Source organism: Mustela nigripes, chromosome 17 (genome assembly GCF_022355385.1).
Source record: "Mustela nigripes isolate SB6536 chromosome 17, MUSNIG.SB6536, whole genome shotgun sequence".
Classification (NCBI taxonomy): domain Eukaryota; kingdom Metazoa; phylum Chordata; class Mammalia; order Carnivora; family Mustelidae; genus Mustela; species Mustela nigripes.
Window position 1 is genome coordinate 51,140,760 of NC_081573.1, and position 24,587 is coordinate 51,165,346.

General features: G+C 44.8%; 1 protein-coding gene across 5 annotated transcripts in view; it reads left to right on the forward strand.

Annotated features, from left to right (window-relative positions):
* WWOX (WW domain containing oxidoreductase) overlaps positions 1-24,587 on the forward strand; it is a 955,527-nt gene that overhangs the window by 691,012 nt on the left and 239,928 nt on the right. Inside the window, exon 9 of one of the 5 annotated variants that reach the window (XM_059382584.1) lies at positions 10,950-12,191. The exons of the other annotated variants lie outside the window; for them this stretch is intronic. Within the exon in view, the coding sequence (XP_059238567.1) occupies positions 10,950-11,018 (69 nt within the window). The 3' untranslated portion in view covers positions 11,019-12,191. Of the gene's footprint in view, positions 1-10,949; positions 12,192-24,587 lie in introns of those variants that run through there. 5 annotated transcript variants of the gene reach the window in all.

Consider the following 24,587-nt stretch of genomic DNA (forward strand, 5'->3'; position numbering starts at 1 on the left):
TCTGTCCCCACAAGCTCTCTTAGTGGGTGTGACCCACTTGTTTTTCAGCTGTTGGAGCCATCATGTTCAGGATCCCCATCAGCAGGATTCCCTTACATGCAGCCAATAGTAAGGTCATTTCTGGATATTTTAGTACATTCATTCATTCCGTAGGTATGTACTGAGCACCTCCCATTTACCAGTTGTGGGGATAGAGCCGCGAAGGCAGATGGAGGCTCTTTGTTCAGTGCACTCAGACAGTCAACCAGGAATGAATGAGCAAGGCGCAAGTTGGAGAGAAGTGATGTATGGCCAATTACACTGGGTAAAGCGATCGAAAGGGACTGGGGATAAGACTAGGCTAATTTGATTTGGGGTCATGAAGGCCCTTAATGACTCTGAGGCCTGAATTGCGAGAGGCAGCAAAGGGTGCTGAAAGCAAGAGGGGCAGGCAGGGGAACACGAATGCTCAGTGCCCGCTGGCACGGCTGAAAAACAGAAAGGAGATGAAGTGTAATGGTGTGGGTTTAGAGTGAAATCTGATGAGGTTGAAGAGGTGGCCCTCACAGCCTGAGTAAGGAATTGAGAATTTCTAAGCACTTTGGGCAAGACAAAGGCCCCATCAGATCTGTGCCCATCAAGGGGACTCTAAGTTGAGTTCACGAGGCTCATTACCGATGCCACTAGGAACAGAGACAGTTGCGTATTAGAGTCAACATATATTCTCTGAGCATCTTTTGTCCGTTGGACCCCAAATGGGCTGCTGGGCTTTAAAGATGAATGAGAGGCAGTACTTGGCCTCCAAAGGCTTCCTACCTGGAGCAGGTGTTCACCAGGCCCCATAACGCGTTCCATGTAGGCACTAACGCCTGGTTGTGCAGTTGCTGGAATTCTTAATTATTTCCTTGGTGGCAAATGGTTGTCTTTTGAGGGTGGGCTTAATCTTTTTTGGAAATAGCCAGTAGTTCTTTTAAGTCTACTCTTTGTGAATAAAGTAGGAGATCAGATTTTAGAAAACAAGTCAATAAATAAACAAGGTTGACTTTTTCATTTTTCTAAAATGGCCCAGGATGCCTTTTCATCTAATTGTCACATCCTCAAATATCAAATCACCTCAAAGATGTTCCTTGACATAGAAAAGTGTTCGGATTTATGAGTACCCAAGTCTGCTGGGAGAGGTCCCTATTTGGCGGTCACCCTGGCCTTTTGATGGCAATTTACAATCCTCTGATCTCCAGCCCCCATGCAGCTCGTCCCACTTCCCTGTTCCTTCAAGAGATATAAGCCTGATAATCTTTTTGGCATCGAGATACAGATGCTAATTTTGATATTTGTCTGTGCTTCTGCTGAAGCTCTCCATATCTGGTTGGGAAGACCCAAGGTTACCCTGTTCAGCGTCTCCACCCACAGGATGTTCATGGTTAAATGATGGAACCTACATAACTGGAAAATTTAAATCTATTTATATTTTTAAAATCATGGTCCTGAAGATTTTAAAAATGCACATTACTTCCGTCCCATTATACAAAACTAATTTGAGGAGGTCATCATTTTATTTGGGCCATGGTCTTCCAAGACTTGGGACAATAATATGTTTTCTCTTTATGCAAATGCACGCAGATTTTTAAGGCCTGCAGGCGTGTGTTACACACTTTGTAAATTCAAGTAATAGAAATGTTTGTGTATATAAATAGAATAAGGAGTATACACTTTGTATAAAATAACTTCTCTGGTATTTGTTTACCCTGATTTTTTGATTTATTTGTTGTCATTGCTCACTATAGAAGAAGAAAAATAAATATGCAAAATACTGGTAGACTTTTAATGGGGTTACTTTCCATCTTAGCTTAGTGTTTCTCCACTGAAGCTGACCTTGAAATCACTTTTTAAATACAAGTCAAAATATGCAAATACCAGAGTATCAGGGAGAGTATGATGTGAGGAGTTCTTTCAAATTCGTATTTTTACATCATTTCCGTCTTATATCGTGTACTTTATCTGCTTCCTAATCCCTTAGAATCTGAGGGGTGGGTGTATGGGTTTTCCCAAATGCAGCTATCCCCACTGAGGTTAAAAAACCCAAATGTATGCAAGTATGGCTTGCTTTCCTCTCCTACTTTTTTTTTTTTTAAATTTAACTGTTTTTCCCCACTTTCTAATGAACATGAAGCATTTCCTGCCTAGCGGATTTACTTTCTTTGCTTCTCAGTGTCCATGACACCAGGGTGCTATGCGTCATGCTGCCCCCGTCTGCCGTATAACTCGTCTGTGCCGTTCAGGCATGTGTTTTAGTCGCTCCTTGTGCCGATGCTGTCCGTGCCATTGCATCCCAAGGAACCTTCCTCTGTTCTCTGCTCATATTTCATGACGGTTTCCCGGAGCCTGCATAGCCCTGATACGTATATATCACTTGTCCCTCCGTATGGCCAGAAAAACTCACAACCATGAATTTCACGAAAGTTTATGATTGGTCCCCGACTGCCTCCTCTGTCACGCTTGGCACAGACTCCTCTGCTGGCCGCGATCTTGCAGTTAGATAAACAAGCAGATACACCGAAGCGGTGCGTGAATGAATAGGAAATACCCCAGCTCCAAAGGATAAATCTATCATGTGGTGGAGAGGGTATTCAGGCAAAACATTTGGTTCCGCGGTCGCTTAGAGGATTGGGCCCGTGCTATAATTAATGCCACTAGCAGTAAAAGGACATCAGGGATGTCGCGCGTGTTGATTATTTCTTCATTTTGTTTATCCAAGTTTCCCCGCCTTGGAAGCTCTGTGGCCATTGCCAAAGAAAGCCCTGGAGACAGAGTGTTAGCCGCTGCTCCCTTGTAAGTGCATCATTACCTCGCTCCAAACAAAGTCCTTTTTTTTTCTCTTCTTCCTTTTTTTTGTCAATAGAGGATGAAAACATTATTGGATTCAGGAGTTCATAGGAGTCCTGTATCCGGCTGGGGACGAGGGGGATAGATTTATGAAATGGACCATTTCAAATGGCATTATCTTCCCACAGTGAGGTACACCTTTCATAAATCATGGGAGAGTGCTCAGAAAACAGAGCATTTGTTATTCCTCCTCTGCATTGTATTTGCATCCCCCATAATCATAGGAAAGAAGAAATTCTCAGGTTTCCTTTCCTGGGTTGGAAAAGCCAATTAATCCCTGTAAAGAGAGGAAGAAATCTAGTAAAATAAGAGAGTACTTCATGTAAGTCAAGGATTGTGCTTTTTCCTACTTTTTTGGTTTTTTATAAATCATGGTGATTTTTTTCCCTCTGCTTACTTGGGCCTCAATTTAATGATGGCATTAGCCCAGAACTTTGGTTTTATTTTTCACTGAAGACTTCGTGCTGTATTCTGTAGGATCATGGAGAGGAATGTGGCTCCGCTAGGAAAGCAAGTAGATGGGAATAGTGGCTGAGATTTCCTTTGCCTCTGTCTGCCTTTCCCCATCTCAGGACCGGCAGGTACTTAGTCTTTAGTATGTCTAAGCCCAAATTATGGATCGTTATGTTTCTGACATGGAGAACCCTTCTTGTCTGGTACCTTGGGTGAATTTGCATGGAGAGGCAAAGTGGATTCTTCTTTGTCTGCCCTTGGCATAAACTACCAAGTAACAGTCCATTCCCCATAAAGAATTAGGCTTCTTACATATGTCTAGCTGCTTCCCACACTCCCGGCCCATCTGGCAGAATTATACTTCAGTGGTAAAAGTCACCATTCTAATTAGAAGGCAACAGTCCCAAACACAGTCTACCCCATGTCCAAGGTTCCCGTGATGCCCTGGAGAATAGTCTGGGAAGAGGTAATGAAAATGTATGACAGTGGTTTGAAAAGTCCTGAAGATAAGTCTACCTCCCCCGGAATAGCATCCCCCCTCCCAAAATAGAGAACATAAGAAAAACTGACCTCTGTAACCCTGGGGTGGGGGAGGAAGGAACAAAAACCTGCCAACATGTATCATATCAGACAGTTGAGGAAGAAGTCACATTTTAAAGGTAGCTTCATCTCAGAAAATTTGAAGCATTTCTTCCACACATGTGACATGCCAAGATAAAATTGAATTACGTGGATACTTCAGAGGACCTTGAACTTGACTAACTGAACTTGACGGTCATCACAAGACACAGAGGGAAAATATCTCATTGTTGAGATATTTTGAGACATCATTGTTCAGGAAAACGTGAGCTAGAAATTGAGAAATCTATTCATGGTCTTCTTTGTGGTCGCCTGGAAGGAATTAATGCCAAATACCATGGTTGAGGTCCCAGGCGAAAACCAGCTCTCCAGAAGGACAAGTTCTGTGCCTGTGCCTTTTCTGCCTGCCCACCCCCTCTCTTCACCCACGGAAATAGGTGTTTATTTTCATGTATGTAATAGAGCAGTCTTGGATTTGTATCAGATGGACCTTGGCTTGAAGCCTGCCTTCTTTTTTCCTTACCTTTTTTGCTTCTGTTTCCTATTTGTAAAAAACAAACAACAACAACAAAAAGACAATGAAGGCAACCATTCAAAATTCCTGTAAAGATGTAGCGAAATAATGAATCAAGGTGGAACCACAGAGGAGGCGCCTAAGACACATAATAGTCATTTATTGAGGGCTTTCTATAGGACATGAACTCAGTTTTGTACTTTGGGGACAACCTCTGTCTTTTTCTCCTTAATCTTCAAACTATCCTGTGACATAAGCATTATCATGCCCATTTTCTAGATGAGGAAACTAAGGTACAGGGATAGTAAGTCATTCATCTCATAAAAATCAAGCCAAAATTCCAAACTCTGATCTCGTTGACAGCAAAGACTGTACTCTTGCTTATTACATATTTCTCTTCCATGGTCCTACCCCTGGGACTGCAAATCCCTTACCCCCAAGTCAGATCACCTGTCCAGGACAAGAAACTCCCAGAGAGAGAGAGAGACAAGGAAGATGCAGGAACATGAACTTCAAGAGCAGCTGAGTTACCAGAACATCTAAGCTAGATGCTTAGAGGGCTACTTTAGAGCTTTCTCTCTCACTATTTCAGACACATCACAGTTGGATCAGATCCAGAAAATAAACAGAAAGGAGGGAAATGGCTCCACCTTTCAGTACCTTGGACACAAATGGAAAAATCTAGAATGAGAGTGGGATACCTAAAGGAAGCTGGGTGTGAACTGGCCATCACAGTAGCCCTGCCAGGACTCTCAAGGTCTTTATAGCTCCTTCTGGGTTCCACCATTTGACTCTTTCCCACCACAGAGCATGACTTGGTTTGTTCAGTGGCTCTCTGTTGACCCAAGAGAGAAAGTGTGGCACGTGCTCTCAAATATGAGGCATCAGTCACAGGGAACCTAGAATCCGTATTAACTAAGCCCTGGGTTGTTGATATCCACTATCAGCTCCAAAGCCTGATTTTTTGGTCTCCAAGAGTCTGTTTCCAGGTCCGTGTTTAGATATTTAAGAAGGTCCTCAAGAGAAGGAGGTTGAAGAAAAAACAAAAACCAAGGATATATTGATTTCTGAGACTTCTTCTTGAGTTTCTCGTGGCGATGGTACTGTCAGCCCATGATGAGATTGTTGTTGAGTTTGGATTGATTTTTGTCTTTCAAGACTCAGCACAAAACAACCCTTCCTCTGGATAATCTTTTCTACTCCCCCTTCCCAGACAGAGTTGACCTTCATAATTGAGATTCTCTTCTACTTTATCAGCTTCTACTATTTTCAAGTGCTGTCACATTGAATCGAAATAATTTCTTGTCTTTGTCCCCCTACAAGACTATGTACTCCTTGAAGACAGGAACTATGTTATCTTCAAGGTGCCCAGGAACTCTTTGTTGCATCAGTGAAAAGAATCACCTTATACACACAAGTAAGGAGAGCAGAGGGAACAATAACATTAAACCTGAAACATCTACAAACATTGGTGGATGTTTGTAGACTACAGTGGATCTCACTTGCTGTAACCAAATCAAGTAGCCTGAGTTTGATAAACATCCTTGTAAATACTCTGAGTTCAGGGACTTCTTCCCAATCTGGAACGAGTGGCAAGTCACCAGTCCGGATGTTTGCTCAAGGATGTGGGTATTGCAAGTCACAGTATCTGGAACAGGTCCTCTGGAGACATCCCTGGATCCCACTGCTGCCTATGAACCTGGCTGTTGACCTCCGTAGATACGTGAGCATGGCCCTGCAGGGGGAAGGAGGAAACACCCTGACACTGCCAGGTAGCCATGTCGCTGATGATTCCGCTGGATCCAAAACACAAGAGGGAGATTCTAATTGAAAAAGCTTTGCCTGAATGTCTAGAACTAGTAAGAAACAATCTCGCTGGCAATAATTCCTCTTTCCTTTTCCACGGAATATTGAGGTTAGTCCTTTTCTTTAAAGGGTGACATCCTGAGGTGGACATCTTTTGGAGCAAAGAGGCAGTTTGCATTTAGAATTGGACTCTGTCATTTGGTTGCTTCTCTTTTTCTTTCTTTCTTTCTTTGTTTTTTTTTTTTGAAGTTTTTTTTTTTTTTTAAAGATTTTATTTATTTATTTGAGAGAGAGAGCATGAGAGGAGAGAGGTAGTGGGAGAAGCAGACTCCCTGCCGAGTAGGGAGCCCAATACAGGACTTCATCCTCGGACTGCAGGATCATGACCTGAGCCGAAGGCAGTCGCTTAACCAATTGAGCCACCCAGGTACCCTTGGTTGCTTTTCTTAAGTATGTCACCTCAGCCTTCAGAATGAGGCTGATTGTCCTTGCACTTGTGAAATTTACTTGTCGCCTAATTTTAATGCACCTGAAGTTTTCATGCCAAAAGTATCAACTTCAGATTTGAAAGTCTATATACTCTAACCAAAAGTAGGTTTTTTTGTGTGTTTGTTTTACCACTGTTATTTTTTAAAATCTCTTTTGACATTGCTACTCCTTCCGTACTCTGCCAAACCTCCCCACACACCCTGGACTTCTTGTGTTCTGGTTTCTCCCTTTCTTGTTCATTCAGTTGTGCTCCTCATTTGATCTGACTACTGGGGGGTTTTTGTTTGTTTGTTTTTGTTTGTTTGTTTGTTTAAGAATTATTTATTTATTTGAGGTTGGGGGTGGGGGAGAGAATCTCAAGCAGACTCTGTGCTGAGCATGGAGCCAGCCTTGGGACTTGATCCCATGACCTTGAGATCATGAACTGAAATCAAGAGTCAGATGCTTAACCGACTGAGCCGCCCAGGCACCCCTGTAAGGACTTGTTTTAAAGTTGGCGTCTTCATTTCGCCCTCCCTGTGTACACATTCCCCTTTGCCTTAACATATTTTGACTTGTTTCATTCATTACTTTCAAAACTCCTGAAAATTCTTTTTCTTTAGACCTCACTTTATATGTGTGCTGTCTTTTTGGGGAGAGAGAAGCTGGCTTTAATTGACATGGCCTGAGCACCCGGTAGACTTTATCTCATAGACGCCGTGTGTGGAGGCCAATCCTGGCTCTTCCCTTAACTTCCCTTGTGACCTTGAACATGTCTTTTCGTCCCTCCATCTTTTCATTGTCGTCCGTCCCTTTAGGCTAATTAGTGCCTAACCCACCTTCCTCACAGGCTTGCTGGGCAGCTCAAAAGAGCACCCACACTGCACGGCACTTATAAATTCAGCTGAGCTCTGGAAACTCTGGGTCATCACACTGATTGCCTAAATGAGGCGATTGTTCGAGAAGTCCTTCAAACTAATTTTACTTCCTTTTCTCTCCCTCCATCCAAGAACACCAGAACAACTCAGCCTACTTTCTCTTTCTGTGTTTGAAGAGTCCAGGAGTTCCGAGGCTGACAGCATGTGAGCACATCAGTCCTCGCACACACCTCCGTGTACAATGAAGGGATGTCAGTCCTCAGCCCAGAGGAGGCAGCTTCTCTCTCCCTCCATCCTGGGGCACTGGAGAAATATAACTTTACTGGCTCCACTCTGCAGACGTATTGCAGGCCTGGAAACACGACCGACACATTTATTTATCAGATTGTCGATATAGTTGGGTGGGCCATTTGGATGAAGGGGTCCACTCCACGGGCCTTGGCAGTGGGCCCTGGGGGAAAGGTAGCCCAGAGCCAGGCTCCGAGCCGAGAACCCCAGCCACAAGGGGCTGGGGTCCTACCTGATGCCCTCCTCCAAGTTGGTTAGGATAGTTTTCCCTCCCAGAAGATTCAAGTGAAATAAAGCTTTAGGAATTGGGAACAGAGACATTAAATATGGATTACAAAGCGGGAATTTCTCCCCCTCAGTCCCATCTTTGCTTCTATAAAGGAGTAGGTTAAAAAAGAAAAGTTCTTTTAAAAAAAAAAAAGTCTTACTGCTCAATAAATCCCTGTGGGAAGAAAAGGGGGGGGGGGGGGGGGGAGAAATGCACATTAGTCTTCCATTAAAAATAGATCAAAAAAGTACCCAAAAGAAAAAACCCCACAACAATGAAATAAATTAGGATAATACAACTGGAGGCCAGCAAATGAGTTTGCTAAATGTTATATTTTCTCAAGCCACTTAGATTTCTGACTTCCTGTTTCTGCCTGGAGCTCTAAAGGCAGGAACACTGTCATTAGCTTCAAAAACCATTTTTTAGCTCCTAGCTGCATTTATTATCCCCCCCGCCCCAAGCTGTATCCCTGCATCTATTACAGCACAGGTGCATCTAGCTCTCGAGCGTTAAGGGAGGCGAGAGGAAGGAGGGAGTGCTCCCTTCCCTCCTCGCAGGAGCTTGGGGCCGACCCCGGGAATGCTGGGCTGGGTAGGGAGCTTTCTGGGATGGCTCCCGGCAACCCTAGAGTGTCTCTCCACTACACGCTGCTATCAGATAACCCGAGACCATAGTAAGCCAGAGGATAATCCCTTGCATTTTTCAATAAAGTAATTACTTTATCCCCTCACTTAGCCCCTTAAAAAGAGCCAAAAAGAATGTGGCACCTAGATGTTATTTATAACCATTTTTACCTCATGCCTCTAGGGCCAAAATTGGAAACCTAATTTTAGATCCATGAAAGCCAAAAGATGTGTATAAGAAGCCTCAAAATAAAATATTCCAGGGCGGCCCTGAACAGGTTCAGCTTGATTTATCTCACGGTGGATATTTAATTATGTCATTGAAAAAACATCGGCAATTAAATCATTATTTCTTGGGTGTTGGGTCCAAGGACATTCTAGAGGAAATCACAGGCCGAGGGAGGAAGGAAGAGAAACGCAGGACGGGCCAAGGAGGCTGCGAGCTGGTTCAGCGGGTGAGTGGTGGCTTTAGGGTTAAACGGAGTGACCTTCCATCGTCCTTCCTGGGTGTCCTGCTCAAGCCTCCCTGGGCCTCCGTCCGCCACTCAAGGTGGGGGGGATCCTGCCCACCTCATGGATGTGTTGCGGGCCTTAGAAATGCAGCATTTGGGGTGTCTGGGTGGCTCATTCGGTTAAGCATCTGCCTTTGGCTCAGGTCAATGTCCCGGGGAGAGTCCTGGGATCGAGTCCCGCATCAGGCTCCTTGCTCAGCGGGAACCTCCCTCTCGCCCTGCTTGTGCTCTCTCTCTCTTTCTCTGGCAAATAAATAAAATCTTAACCAAAAAGAAAAGAAAAAAAAAGGCAAGGCAAGGCAGCCTTCTGTTCAGCACCGGGCAGGCTGGAGGTTCGTCCACACACGGCTGCAGTGGTAGTTACTATCTATTCTTGTCACTGATTGGGAGACCTGACACTGTCCCCCCCCACCCCCCAACCCTGGCTGCCGCCCTATTAGTTCACTGCATGACTTCGTGATGGCGCCTAGAGCACTCACGCCTCACGGATCTCAGAGCCTGTGTCTTCTGGGTGGCCAGGCTGAAAAGTGCACAGTCTTCCAAGAGGGCCAGAAGTGGGGCTCTAGGCATTTTGCTTTTGAGGACCTCCCAGATCCTGAACAGTCCCAGCCCCCACAGCGACCCCACTCCCTGTCGCACGGATGCCCACGGCCGCTCAGCCTGATTCCCACTGCCTGCTCGTCTCTCCAGCTGTGCTGTCTGCCAAGCTGCAGAAGCCATGGGAGATCGAGTCCGGGAGACGTGCCAGCTAGTGCCCATTTGTCAGGGGGGCCGCGGCTAGGGCTGTGGTCCGCCGCTTTGGGCCCGTGAGCTTCCACTCTGCTGCTACTCCCGTGGTTGCGTCCCATGAGCAAAGCGCCCTTCCGGGTGTCATTAAGGTAACTAATCAGCCGAGTAATGTAGGGAGACGACTGGATTCCCAGGGCGGGTTCCGGGCGATGACCGGAGCCCTTCAGAGCAGAAGAGGAAGCAGCGGAGGGAATGAGCGAGCCGTGGCGGCGTAGAGGGGACGGGTGCAGAGAGATGGCGAGCGCGACAAGGGTTCCACGTTCTGTTGCTGACTTAGAAGACAGAGGGGCCTGCATGGCGAGAAGTACAGGCCTCCGGGAGCTGCGTGCCTGCTCTGGCTGGCAGCCAGAAGGAAGTGGGGACTCACTCCTGTGACCACGCGGAAGACGGGGAGCTCATTTCTCCAGCCCTGAGGGAAGTGCGGCCCTCAGGCTTACTGCCGCCAGGAAAACGGGCGCTCAGTCCTACAACTGCATGGGACTGACTTCTGCCCCGACTGGAGTGTTCTGGGAGCAGATTCTTTCCCCGGGGCCTCTAGACGGGAGCCATGAAGGTCAGCACCTTGGCCTGGTGAGCCCCACTGTGCCTGGACTTGAGCGATAGAAACGGGTGTGTTGTTTAAGACGATAATCTGGTCACTTGCCTTGGCCATGAACAAAGCTCCTGAGCTCCCCTGGGGCCTCCTGCGGGGCAGGTCGTGCCCGGCCCTGAGACCCTTCCGCTCGTTCCCGAGTACATCTGCCCCTTTCGGCTGTTTCCCCTCCCGGGAGAATCATTGCGCCTCATCCGGTGGAATTGCTTTTGTTTGATTATGAGTGTGTTCAGAGTCATACTCAGCCTAATTATTGCTTTTGACTAACCCCAACACATAATGTTGTGTGTCATGCTGTACTACTTTTAATTTCACAGATGAACACGTTTCTATTCTTTAATCCCCTCTCCAAGTCTCGTGTTAACTCCATCTGGACAAAGCGCTGAGGTGTGCTGTGTGTACGGCTTCCTCCGAGCTGAATGCCATAGTCGCCCGAGAGTCACCCTGCGGCGTCCGGACAGCAAGGAGCAGGTTTTCCTCTTGAGTGACGAGAGCCTTACGGTGCGGAATTCGTCGCGCTGGCCTGAGAAGGCTCGCCTGGAGATCGCACGCGCCGCCCCACATCTCCATGACCGTCCGCTCCCGGACCTGCCTTCTCAGTGGCAACGGCAGCATTTCCTTCGTGTCTCCCCTAGGCCAGGCAGGGCATAGGCTGAGGGCTTTGCAGGCTTTATTCGACTTAATGACAATACCCCCATTTGGCAGATGAGAGGACGGAGGTTCATGGACTTTTCAGAGCTGAGTAGCTCTAAGTTTTAGACATTTCAGCCCAGGTGATGATAGCAGAGACTTTGTTCTTAACTACGGAATACTGCGTGTGCTCTGGGGGTTTGTTTTGGTTTTGGATAGAAAAGAGAGAAAGAGGGGCACCTGGGTGGCTCAGTCGGTTAAGCTACTGCCTTCAGCTTGTGTCATGGTCCCATGACCCCGTGATCATGGCATCATTCCACCCCATGATTGAATCCGGCATCGGGATCCTTGCTGAGCCGGAGCCTGCTTCTCTCTCTGCCTCGGCCTGCTTGTGCTCTCTCTCTTTCTCTGACAGATAAGTAAATAAATAAAACCTTTAAAGAGAGAGAGAGAGATCCCAGTATTTTTCTTCTTGAGACATCCTTTTCCAAAACTCCCTCCCAGTCTGTGGACTGCGTGTGTAATCTCCGACCCAGATGCATTACAGAGTGTGTGTGCGTGTGTGTATGTGAGGGGGAGAGAGAGAGTCAGAGGGAGGGAGAGAGAGAGAGAGAGAGATGGGTGGGGCACGGGGAGTTAGTGGTTACTTCCTTGAAGAAAAGGGAGAACAGTAGATTGCTTTCAGTATTCGTTCCTGCCAAAGCACAGTGGCATGTCATTGTTCCAAGAGGAAGGGGCTTGTCTTATCAGCTCCTGATGAAATAGGATATTGGGTTGGAAAGCTAAGTTATAGCGGGTGCACTTGAATTCGAGAGGGAGACACAAAGCAAAAACCCTGGCTCTTCAAGGTCTATTTTTTCCCTCTTCGGGCATACCACACGCATACATATGCATACACAGGTTTTTGGTATTAGGATTTGTGGATTTCTAAACCCATAAATGATAAAACTTAACATGACTTCCATTAATGTGGGGTAAAAATTTGAGCTAACATCCTTTATGCTTGGGTTACACTTTCTGTAAGCATTTTAGTAATAGTTCCTCTTAAGACACTTGGCAGTGAAGGGTGCCTGTGTGGCTCAGTGGGTTAAAGCCTCTGCCTTCAGCTCAGTTCATGATCTCGGGGTCCTGGGATCGAGCCCCACATCAGGCTCCCTGCTCAGCGGGGAGCCTGCTTCCCCCCCCACTCTCTCTGCCTACCTCTCTACCTATTTGTGATCTCTGTCTGTCAAATAAATAAATAAAATCTTAAAAAAAAAAAAGACACTTGCAGTTATGAAATTGGGAATTTTCAAAAGAATTCTAAAATCCAAAATCTGCAATTATGGTGCCCTGGACTTTGGGAAACAGAGAAAGTTGACACCTTTGCAGGGAGCCAGGCGTTCACAGTCATGGGTCTGAGTGTGTCCTTGGATTCCAGTGTGCATTTCCCCAGGGCCTGGTAGCGGAAGGCTGAGGGGCTGCTCTGGAGGGAGGTGTTTCCACCCTATCCAAGCCCTTCTCCTAATTCTACCCCCACTTAACTTCCTCCCAGACAAGAAGGGGAGGGGGTAGGGTGGTAGCAGTCACTAGAGGACAATGAGAAGAGACCAGATGAGACTGAAGTTTTTATTTCCAGCTGGGAGCGACAATACCCACCCCAAAATGGCAGAGGCAGAATGGGGAGTTAATGCGTTCCCAAAATTGGGAAGCTTGGAGGGGTAGATCTGTCACTGTCGGGCCCAGGCGATCAAACGGCTCTGGCATGATTGTTTCTCTCCGTCCTTCAGCTGAGCTTTGCTCTGTGTCATCTTCATTTTCAGGCAGTGTCAGCCCAGGAGGGCAGAGATGCCCAACATGGGGCCGCATCCTTCACTTTCAAGTGGCTGGTGGGAAAGGTGTGTGTTGGGCTCCTTCTGGAGAGCTCCAGTGGGAGTCCCGTGCCTGACTCTCATTGGCCCTCAGCGGGCCACATGTCAGCCGCCAAGCCAATCCCTGCGGCCCTGGCCCCCTTCCAGCTGGAGGATCACGTCACTTGACACAAGCTGCACAGATTGTGAGAAATGGTGCAAAGCAGGCACGCCATCTCTGGGAAAAGCGGGATGTGTGTTAGAAAGATGAAAACAGCAGACCTCCGTTAACAGCAGCTATGGTGCTACTGCTCTACCCATTCCTAGAGACCATGAAAATCTTACTTGATGTTGATCTTGCTCTAGACTCACCCCCACTAGAACTGGAGACTGTTGCTCCCAGGAGAGACTCGTTTCTTGTACGGGGAGTCAGAGGATGGAGAGTCAGAGGATGGAGAGTCAGAGGAAGGGGCCCCAGACATGGGCCCATGGAAGCGGGTGGAGAGAGGAGAGAGGGGCGTGCACTGAGTCCTGATGGAGTCTAGCCAGCATTGCAGATGGCAGGGACGGTCTGACAGGACAAGAGGCAGTCCCTGGCCTAAGCATGCCAAGGGCGAGTAGCAGCATCCTTGCTATGGAAGGAGCCAGGGCACAGCTGAAGCCAGCAGGGAGATGTGGAGATCGTTTTCAAACTACAGCCAAAGTGATCGTCTCGAAACTCAGATCTAAGTGTGCTGTTTCTCCTCCTTCTACCCCCAATTAAATCACACCAATAAGATTCTATAGCTGTTAGGATAAAGACAGACCCCTGAACATAACCTGCAATCCGTCCACACACACACACACATATCCCCGCCGTGATCTAGCCCCTCCCTAGTCTCATTGCTCATGGCTCTCTCCTTAATTCTTTGCCCTACCATACTGACTTTTTCCTAGTTTCTGGAACGTCCCCCTCTGCCTCCCGCCACAGGGCCTTTATGCATGCTGGTTTCCCCTTCTTTGTCTCTTCTCATTTTGTAGGTTTCTACTTAATTGTCACTCCCTCTGGGAAGCCTTCCTGGACAGCATTAAACCTCTTATAAGTTCTCATAGGTCCACACATTTCCTCTTGAGAACAATGCTGTGATTTTGCATATATTTTTGTTCCCTTATCAATTCCCATTTTTTCCACCAGACTTTGAGTTCCATAGGCCAGGTGTCACCGGTGTCTCCCTCATGCCCTAACGAGGGCTCATCAGTCAATAAATATTTATGGAATGAGCTAGTGAATTAGGTTGTGCTTCTAAGGTACTTTTTGGGCTTCCAGAATAATTCTGGCATTGCAGAGGGAAGCAGGAACCAAAGAGAAAGCTGGATCATGGCTGCATGGGCCAGCAAAGGTCCCCAAATATTCATGATGAATCACTCATTGCCATGCTTTTGCTTTGTCTCCTAGGGACTTTTTTTTTTCTTCCAGTAGTAGTTGGTGGTGGTGGTAGTGGTTGTGGTGAAACTGACCATATGCTGAACCACTTGGTTCACTTGAACCACACATGACCAGCCCTGACACTCAGACCCCCTAAGTTAGAGCCCTTGGAAAATCCGGCCCTTGTTCTGAACAGATGGTCCAAATAAAATGCAAGTGTTGTCCTTTGGACCTAAACTGGACTGAAGTCCATCTTTAGTCAACACAGAATAATAAATCCGTGCAACCCATCTCTACTGCCGGCACAACTGCATGGGGGTATGTATGCATATTTAACCTACTTTAGAGAACGAACTCTTTTTAAGGGCTTTGCACACTAATTATATGCAGATGGATGCTGCTAATTGCAAACACAAGATTTGAACTTCATCAAGTTAGAAACCTCTTCGTCAACAGTCCCTTTAGGACCTCCACTGTCCTCTGTGCTGTTGGATGGCGCACACTACCACCTTTCTCACCCAGTGTGCACGAGCTTCCAGTACGGCCCCAGCGGACTCTGTGAGGGCACAAACTTTGTCCCCTTCAGTTTTGCCTAATGTTCAGCTCAGCCCGGCACATGCCTCACTTCAAAACAGGAACACGTGTTGAGGTCTTCCTCTGTGCCAAGCATTGTGATGGGCCGTGACAGTAGAGATTGCACGCATGCGTGGGTAGAGCTTTTCTGGAATGCCTTGCTCTCATCACCCTGTTCCAAATCTGAGCCAGCCCTTCAGTCCCAACTCACATTCCGCCTTCTCTGAGGTGCCCAGCTGGACGTGATCAGCCCACCCTCCACTCTTCTGTAGCCTTTTGTCTATTGTATTACTTGACAATTTTCACTTACTGTCCTGTATTGTATTTGTTTTCATGCATTAATTCACCAGTCACTTAACTGAGTGCTACTGAATAAGGTCTCTGTGCAAGACACTGCAGCAGACAAAAAGATGGACAAGATATGGTCCTTGCTTTCATGTATTATTTCTCCGATTCAGCAGCGCCATATGTCAAGGCAAGGACTTTATCTTATTCTTTTTCTAGACATCTTTTTTTTTTATCACCCATAAAAAGGCATGGCAGAGTAGGTATTATTGCACATTTTTTCGGTGGATGGATGGATGGATGGATGGATGGGTGGATGGATGGATGATGAATGGACAGTTACATGGATGGATGGATGGATGGATGGATGGATACATGTACAGATGAGTGGTTGGATAGACGGATAAATGATGCATAGTTAGATGAATGGTGGGATTTTTATATTTTATTGAAAATCTGTAATGATATTCTACTGGCTTACTAGAAATAACATAGCTGCCCAAATGTCCAGTTGCCCTTCTGTACTTGTGAGCATCAGCGATGTGCCAAGCCCATGCCAGGAACCAGAGATTAGACACACAAATAAGAACAATTAAGATACACACCCTGGCCTTGAGGACCTCTTAGTACAGGGGCAGAGGCACATAAGCAAATGTCTCTTAACATGGGAATGGGGGTGGGTCTGGGGATGATGATACCAATGATGTAAACACCACAGAATGCACATACTCCCTCTGTTTGTTCCTTCTTGATCTGGAAACTCTGCAGAGAGGAGATGACTGTTGGAGGCTGTATAGGACTTGCCCCATGGAAGAGGGGAGGCATCAGGGTCAGGAGGAGAGACTGCAGGTGTCACAGACCTGGGCTGCTTCTGATGAGCAGGAGAGGTAGTCTGCGATGATGTTCTGCTCATCTTCAAGAATGAGCCACCAATGTTCCTCGTGATCTGAAAGAGCTGTTTTCTCCACACACCGTGTCCGGGAAATTGGTCAGGGTTGTGCTGTGACACTCAGGGCAAGCAAGCTCAAGATGAGGGGGAGTTACAAGGTCTAGGGTCTCAGATTTTGTTTTTACTGGACCATGTGAATACCGATTCCGGTGAGGACAGTAAAAGATTCTTTTCAAATAGGGACACTGAACTGCAGTTAATAACTGGACGTTTTTACCATGGTATTTTTCAAATATGCTTTTTATTAAAGTTGTTTCCTTTTTTTTTTAAATGGGCTTTACTTTTTAGAGCAATTTTAGGTTCAAAACCAAACTGAGAAGAAAGTATGGGACGTTCCCATACCCCCTCGCCCCACACATGCCCAGACTCCCCACCAGCCACATCCCCCACCAAATTCATTTGTTACCATCGAAGAATCTACCCTGACACGTCATTGTCACATATACGACACACATGTCACCTAAAGGCCATACTTTCTATCAGGGCTCACTCTTGGCATTGTTCACTCTGGGGGTTTGTACAAATGGATCGTGACCTGAACCCATGATTGCGGTATCGTGCAGAGTAGTTTCACTGCCCTAAAAATCCTCTGTTTGTGTGTGTGTGTGTGTGTGTGTGTGTGTGTTTGGGACATGCATCAGAGATTCTTTTTGAGTTTTTATGTTTTGAAAGTATACCACAAACACAGTTTGAGCTCTCCTAAGCATTGCCCCAGATCCCTGGGGAGAAAGAGGACAGTCAGCCGGGGTCTGGGCAGGTGGGCTCAGAAGTCGTCAAGGGACCTGTCTCAAACTCAGAAGTTTGAGCTGCTCAACATTCTGAGAAATAGGGTGTTTCCTAAAGAAGGTTTGCCATCATTTCTGAGTAATTGTGGTCCTTCCAAGTACGTGAGTATCTTTAACAAGAACAAATCTGCCGGCAGCTTGAGGATTCTGTTCAGTCTTAAAGATCTCAGCTTGTTACCATGTGCTTTACCTAATAGACTCGTCTCAAGTGACGCTTTATATCATCCTTTGTCTCTAAGTGAATCGCTGCTAGGAAGATAGTAAACACTCCAGGTTTATACTCAGAAAGTCAAATATGCCACGAATAGTTGCATTCTGAGGTATTTGCACTTTAAGAGGAAATATTTACTGACACCGGGGCACTTGAATTTCCTAACAAACCACACCACCATCCCTTTCTATGAGCAAATAAGTGGTTGCGTTGAACTATCGACATGCATGATGGCCAGATGAATTATCTGAGGAAAACTTAGCATCTAATGATCTCTTTTGAGATCACAAGGAAGAATTCTATTTTCTGGAGCCAAGGTATTTTTTTTTTTCCTATTTCTTCCTTCCTTCCTTCCTATTCCTGTGCAGTTGTAACAACAGTCACAAATGTGAGTGCTCTGGGCTTGTGTCAACAGTCAGTGGCCTGCTGTGGAGATAGAGATGTCACCTGTCTTTGGGGCCAAGACTCCAGAGCAGGTGTTTCTGTGGGAACCGGGGGCCTCAGCCACTGTGCACCTTTAATCTTGGATCTTCTTTCTGGTGAAACGCCCGTGATTCATAACTCAGTCACGTTGCTGAGGGCTGTCTCTTCAGATAGATTCTATCTCTAAGAACTTAAGTCACAGGATTTTCAAACAGTCACTTGATTTATGTACGTGAACCTCTCACTCAGGAAAAGAACTTTATTTGGCAAGCACCATATGAACAGAGGCCTGAAAGAAGAATTAGGACTCCCTTCTCCCTTTTTAATCTCAAAGGTTTCCCTGCACGGGTGTGGACAGGGTGCATTTGTGAATTTGCAGAGAAGATGGGGGGGTAGGAGGGGCTGCGGTGCGGCATGGCCGATCCCACTTCTTCACTTTCTTTTGTTTGTGCGACAACTCAATTCACTGTCACCACATCAGCACATTTTGCTGCAAATCTCAGTGCCCTCTCGCTTTCGTTTTACTTAATGCGTTTCTGCGTTTACCCAAGGCCACAGGAGCTGTTTTCTCGCGAGTAGCATACCTGCCTCAAATAACTGAAATTGCCTGGGTCTCGGCATCAGAGCCTTCATATTCTCCCATATATTATTTGGTCCTATTGTTCCTTAACTTGCTCATCATTCACACAGTGAAGGAAATTCCATTTGGTCCTTTTAAGACCGCCAGACTCGCTGACTTAAACACTCAGCCCCGGTTACTTCTGGATATTTCAGTTCTTTATTGAAATGGTCCTTTTAATGTCATCTTTAATTTAATCAAATAGTGTCATCAAAATAACATTTACTCTATTACTGCAAATTCACTGCATTATTAACTAGTGTAACTAGACAAAAAAGATGGTACAAACCCCCATGGAAATATATACTTACTGTAAAAATGGATACAGTTCATAGATGTTCTATATTTAATTTGCAGTTTCAAAGCACTCTCTATGGAGAGGTTTTATGGTTCTGAAATAATTTAAAAACACACTTTACTACAATCCATAGCAGGTAGTTTTTGCCAATTTGGAAAGTTATGGTGCCTTGTACTTTCCAAAGTAACCTGCACTATATTTCTTACAGCGATGTACCTCTCCCATTACAAACGAGCGTCAGTCTTCACACCACAGGTGGTACAGTCAAGGACTTGCTAGTTTTCTCTCAAACAACCCAAATATAATAGCATAAATAGTTTTTCAGGTACCATTGGAATCCAAGTGGCTTGATGAAAAATACCAGCTCATTGATGCCATTTTGGAGAATTTGATCAGAAAACAGGTCATGCTTGGGGCAGGGGTAAAGGGTAAGAGGGTTGTGCAATTTAAAAATTCCTCCTTTGATTCAAGAGAATAACATGGACTGGGAGACAAGAGTTCTGGGTTCAAGACTTTGAGCAAGTCATTTGCTAGGCCTTAGTTTTCTTATCACTGTAAAGAGGGAGTTCTATGATAGTAAGACACTTACTATCCAAATAATCCAATATTTTAAAAATGCTGTCTGAGATTTATATTGAGATCAATAATGCCATCTTCCAATTAGAATTTTTTTATTAGAATTTGCCATTAGCTACTTCTTTGTATAGTATAAAATTAAAATATCAGTGGTACACTTCTCTTTCATCTCCCTATCAAGAAATTCTATTCTTAGAAGGATATTGGGCAGACTTACAAATAAGGGTGTGGAACTACAGTCATTTATTTTCCAAAGGCATATATTTTTCACCTGTTGCTGTACCTGCCCACCAACCAAGTGCTGCATGCTAGGCCCTGAGGAAACAAAGACAAATTCTGTCTTACGGAATTTAAAGTCTAGTAGGGAACACAACATTTGAAGAGAATGATGAAGTAATTCAGATGTTAGAATGAAAGTCTTCACAGGGTCAACCATTCATTTGTCCCATCTGCCTGCCCATCCATCCATCCATCCATCCATCCATTTATCTACCTACCTACCTCTAGGATGTCCGAACCATCAGTGCCAAATCACAGTGAAATATGAAGGCTCTGGAAAATCAAAGAACTTGTCAAAGTCTGTAGAATGAAATGGAGGTCCAGGATACTAAAGAGACCTCATCTAAATATGACATGAAAAGGTCTGGAAACCTTGCGAAGCAAGAGTCACAAATTGATGAATCTGAGAAAAGTGGGGGTAAAGATGTGCTCCATCAGTGGTTCTCAGCCCTACTGGAATCATCTCGGAAACTGTAAAAAAGATCCCAGTGCCCGGGCTCTTCCTCTAGGGAGCCCAGCTTAACTGGGTTAAGTTCTAGCATGTAAAAGCTCCCTAGGTGACTCTAATTTGCAACCAAGATGGGAATAAAGGATATGTGGGAGGGAAATCTTCCTGGATGATCAAAGGAGATGCCAGTGGTGTCTGTGACTTTGGTGAGTGGGTATATGGTGCATGGGAGGAGGGAGACTAGTTTAATGGGCAGCTGGTGGGGCACATGCCATGAGGGTGAGGAGAAAGGCAGTATGTCATTGAATTGCACAACAGAGACGAGACTCAGGTAGCAGGACTAACCCCAGCTACCCATGTTTTGTTATAGAGAATTGCTGATACCTGACTTGTAATGTTTGAGCAAAACTGGCCATAATTAGGGTCACAGGTCAAAGACACCCTTACTTCTGATTAGGAATGACAGAAAATGATAGGACTGGAGCTTCCTATCTGCTTGCTTAGTGCTCACCTTGGGACATTCAACAACAAATCAGTGTTTGCGGCCAAGTGCCTGGCTGACATCACTCTTCAGTCACAGAGGCTTACTCTGTAGCAACCTCACTACTTAGCATGAAAGGCAACTCTTACCCAATGGAAATCATTCACTTGGCTGAGGTCGAAGCCATTGAGAATTGCAAAGATGCCTCATTTTGTCACATTCTTTCCAGGGAAGGACTTACATCCATGACTTGGCAGATATTTACTGAGTCAGGCACTAACGGGCATGGAACAAATTCAGTGGTAAGAAAGAGAAAAATGGTCTTTGCCTTCTGAGATCTTGCAATATGGAGGGGACAGGGGGCTAGATAAAGAAACTCAATACAGTGCAGCAATCATAATAATTCCTATGTCACCAGCCACTGTTGTATGGATCTATGACAGAGGTATACAGCAGTTAATCTAAAAGGAGCATATCTAGCTTTGGGAGTTCTTTTCAATTTAGTTGCTTTATTTATTTATTTATTTATTTTTAAATTGGCATAATCTTTTATTGAATCTCTGTCTTGGTTATCCTATCTCTCTGTCTCTCTCTCTCTCTCTCTCTCTCATACACACACACACACACACACACACACACACGGACATTTTGAAGACTTTACTTTAAAGGTACAGAACTTCAAAACCTGTGGATTTGCTTTGGTATCCAAATCCCCTAACTTCCTCATAACAAAGAATCTATAACATATTCTCCACAGGGTATCTTTGGGGGGAAGGAAATTGCTCACTTGTAATCGGACATCTCAGAAAGTAATCAGCTGCATAGATTGGCACTTTGTCGACATGCAGACCCGTGAGACTTGGGTGTTCTTAGCTGAAGGTACAAGTTCCCTTGAAAAAGAGACTCAAGCCAAAATGGTTTGTTCCAGATCATACTCTCTTTAAAATCCAGGCAGTCTTTCATACAGGATGGGTGATATCTGAAAACAGGTTTATATAGGCTGGTGAGAAAAAGGGGGACATTACCATTATAAGTGTTTTTTGGCGGTGATGATTATATGATTAGACTGTTGATCATATAGTTAAACGTGGCTAAGTTGGTGTGTTTTCTGTAAAACTCACTGGTGTAAGGAAATTTTGTTTTTGACCCTCAGGGAAGGTGCAGTCTGTGGCATGGCACACAGAAAGTGCTCTATGGCTATGGAGTTATAGGACCGATGGATGGATGGATGGATGGTTGGATGATAGATGGGTGCATGGATGGATGATGGATGGGTGGGTAAAGGGGTGGCTGAACAGTCCTGTTCCCCTTAAGGAAATCTTCACAAAGAAGTCCTGATCCTCCAGTTTGCACATGCAAGGGAATCCCCAGTATGAGCTTGTTAAAATAAAAATATTTAGGGGTGTCATTCCCAGATTTTCTGACTCAGTAGTTTTGGAGAGAACTTTGGGGATCTGTGTTTTTTAAACAAGTACCCCAGGTTATCATGGTATGGGTAGGTAGTCTCACCCTTCTGGATCCTAATTCATCTCTATTCTTACACTGACTTCTGTTTTATTGATTTTGCAGAAATCATTATGTAGTTCCATTTTGTCTGCATTTTGAAGGAGCTGCATTCAAGTTTGTATCAAAGGCAGTTTGGAAGGGATTTGGGGGAGAATTGGTGGCCAGGTCTGTTGCTATCCCACTGGCACCTCCTTTTGGATAATCCTGAAGAAGCCCAGGGGTGCCTTCTACCTTTGATCCGGTGGGCCAGTCCAAAAGGAAGCTTTGGAAAGGGATTATATTAGGGTGAATGAGAATGAGAGGTTTGTCTTCTGAACTGGATTATTTCCCAGAAGAGGGAAAGCAGCCCCTTGACCAGGATTTCACCCTCTAGGTGACTCTCCATGTGGTGTGGTTTGGACGTGGCTTCTCCATACTCCTTCTTGATGGCTGAATCTCATGCCAGAGGACAGGAATTTGGGGTCAGTGGGGTATCATTTTTCTTTCCTGGGAATAATCTGATTATGAAGGAGAGAAGACAAGGCCCAAGGGTGCTGGACAAGGGCTACTAGATAGCTGAGGAGTTTCACACATTCGTGATTTCCTTGTAGGCCAAGTTTACTCTCGGGGATGACAGTCATTTTCCAAGAAAGTGAGATTGCTTCACATCGTGTTTAAAGGCTTAAATAATGTATTCTGTCAGACAATTCTCTGAAATGGTTTTCCAAGTGAATGCATCAGAAAGTGCCTAGAAAGAATGCCAGCCACGGGGAGAGGAGGGCATTCAGAAAATGTGAGCTTCTCGAATCAGAATGTAAAAGGAGGTGTACCAAATACACGGTAAGGGGCACACTCATTAGAGCCAGTTCAAAGAATTTGTACACCCATGTAAATTATTTACACATCCGTGTAAACACCACCCCAATCCAAATAGAGAACATTTCCACCATCCCAGAAGGCTCACCTATACCCATTTCCAATCGATAAATCCCATCATTACCAAGAGCTAACCACTGTTGTCATCTCTTGAGTTTTATATAAAGAGAATCAGCCAGCATGCACTCTTTAGTGTCTGGCTGCTTCTGCTCCTCGTTGGGTTGTAGGATTCATCCATGGTATTTCATTCTTCTCTACCGCTGTGTAGTATGCCATCCATCCAGCATATTATTTATTATTTGTTATTATATTTATATTTTATTATTAAAAAGTCAAACATTTTATTTATATATGTATAAAATATATATTTTATATATTTATTTTATTATTATGAAAAAGTCAAACATGTTTAAAGAAGAAAGAATTACATAGTGAACACTCATCGATTTGACAGTTGATTTGACAATTAACGTCTCTCTACTCAGACCTTACCCATTTATCCATCCCTCTAACCATCCGTCCCTCTACCCATTCATCAGTCCATCTTAGTTCCCCATTCATTTCCAAATACGATGCAGACATCAGTCACTTTTTTCCTAAACACTTGAGGAGGTGTTTCATTATTGCATTATTGAACTAGAGTTTGGTATTTGTGTGCAATTTTGTTGAAGGTACACTTTTTTTTTTTTTAATAATTAGAGTGATATAATGATAAAACTATCAAGAACCAGCATTTATTGGGTATGAATTTTGCACCAGGCATTGCACTAAGCATTTAACATGCGTACATATATTTTTACTTTCGTTTTGAGATACGGAAATGGAGTCTTGAAGGTGCTATTGATTTGCCTACGTTTACGGAGAAAGCAGATCAACCCTGGCTTGGGGCTGAACTCCAGAGCCAGTTTGCCAGCACGTTAATTTGAGTTGAAAAGCTTGGATTCAGTGCCCACCTCGGCCACTTACCAGTTGTGTGTTTTTGGGCAAGTGAACTAACCTGAGTCTGAAATTTACCCAAGAGTAAAATGGGGATGATAGTAACAATGCCACGAAGTTGTAATTGATGACTGAAGGACACTTGTAAATGTCTAGGAAAATACCAGCCTCCTTCAGATTCACAATCTCACACTTTCCAGTAGAAGATTCTGGAACCCTTGAAGTCTCTAGAGCAAACTCTGTGACTCTGCCTAGTTTTGTTGGTGCTGTTGTTTGTTTCGTCCTCGCTGAATTGTGATTTGATTCCATTTAAGCAGTACTCTGCAAACACGAACTCTGCTCTTCTCTATCTGTTCACTCAGTGATGTTATAATATCTAGAGGCTTATTGATTATTTGTTTGATTCTATTGTGGGCACAGGAGCAGTTTTTAGATTAAGACTATTAGATTTTCCCAAACGGTATTGCCGTGGTTTATACAATTGGACGAAACGGGTGATCTAATTTGGACTCAATTTGCTCCAAAGTACAGCTGGAGGAAGGAGGAGCGGTGATTCGGTTCTGAGCCTGCGAACAAGTGGAAAAAAGTTATCTCCAGGTGATATCTCTGTGCCTCATCAATTCCAGATATACTGCGTGAGCAGGTCTGAGAATTCAGAGCTTTTTTTTGCTTGGTTTCTTTTCTTTTCTGTGAGCTAAAGAACCTAGCTTTACCTATCCAACTGAGATATTAAACCCACTGATATAATTTATTTTTCCACGTGAAATATCTCAGAAAAAAAATAATAAAGTACCAGGTTGAGTTTTCTTGAGGCACTGGATTAAGAGGAGATAGTAGATATGCCAGAAAAAATTGTTCCCTGATAGT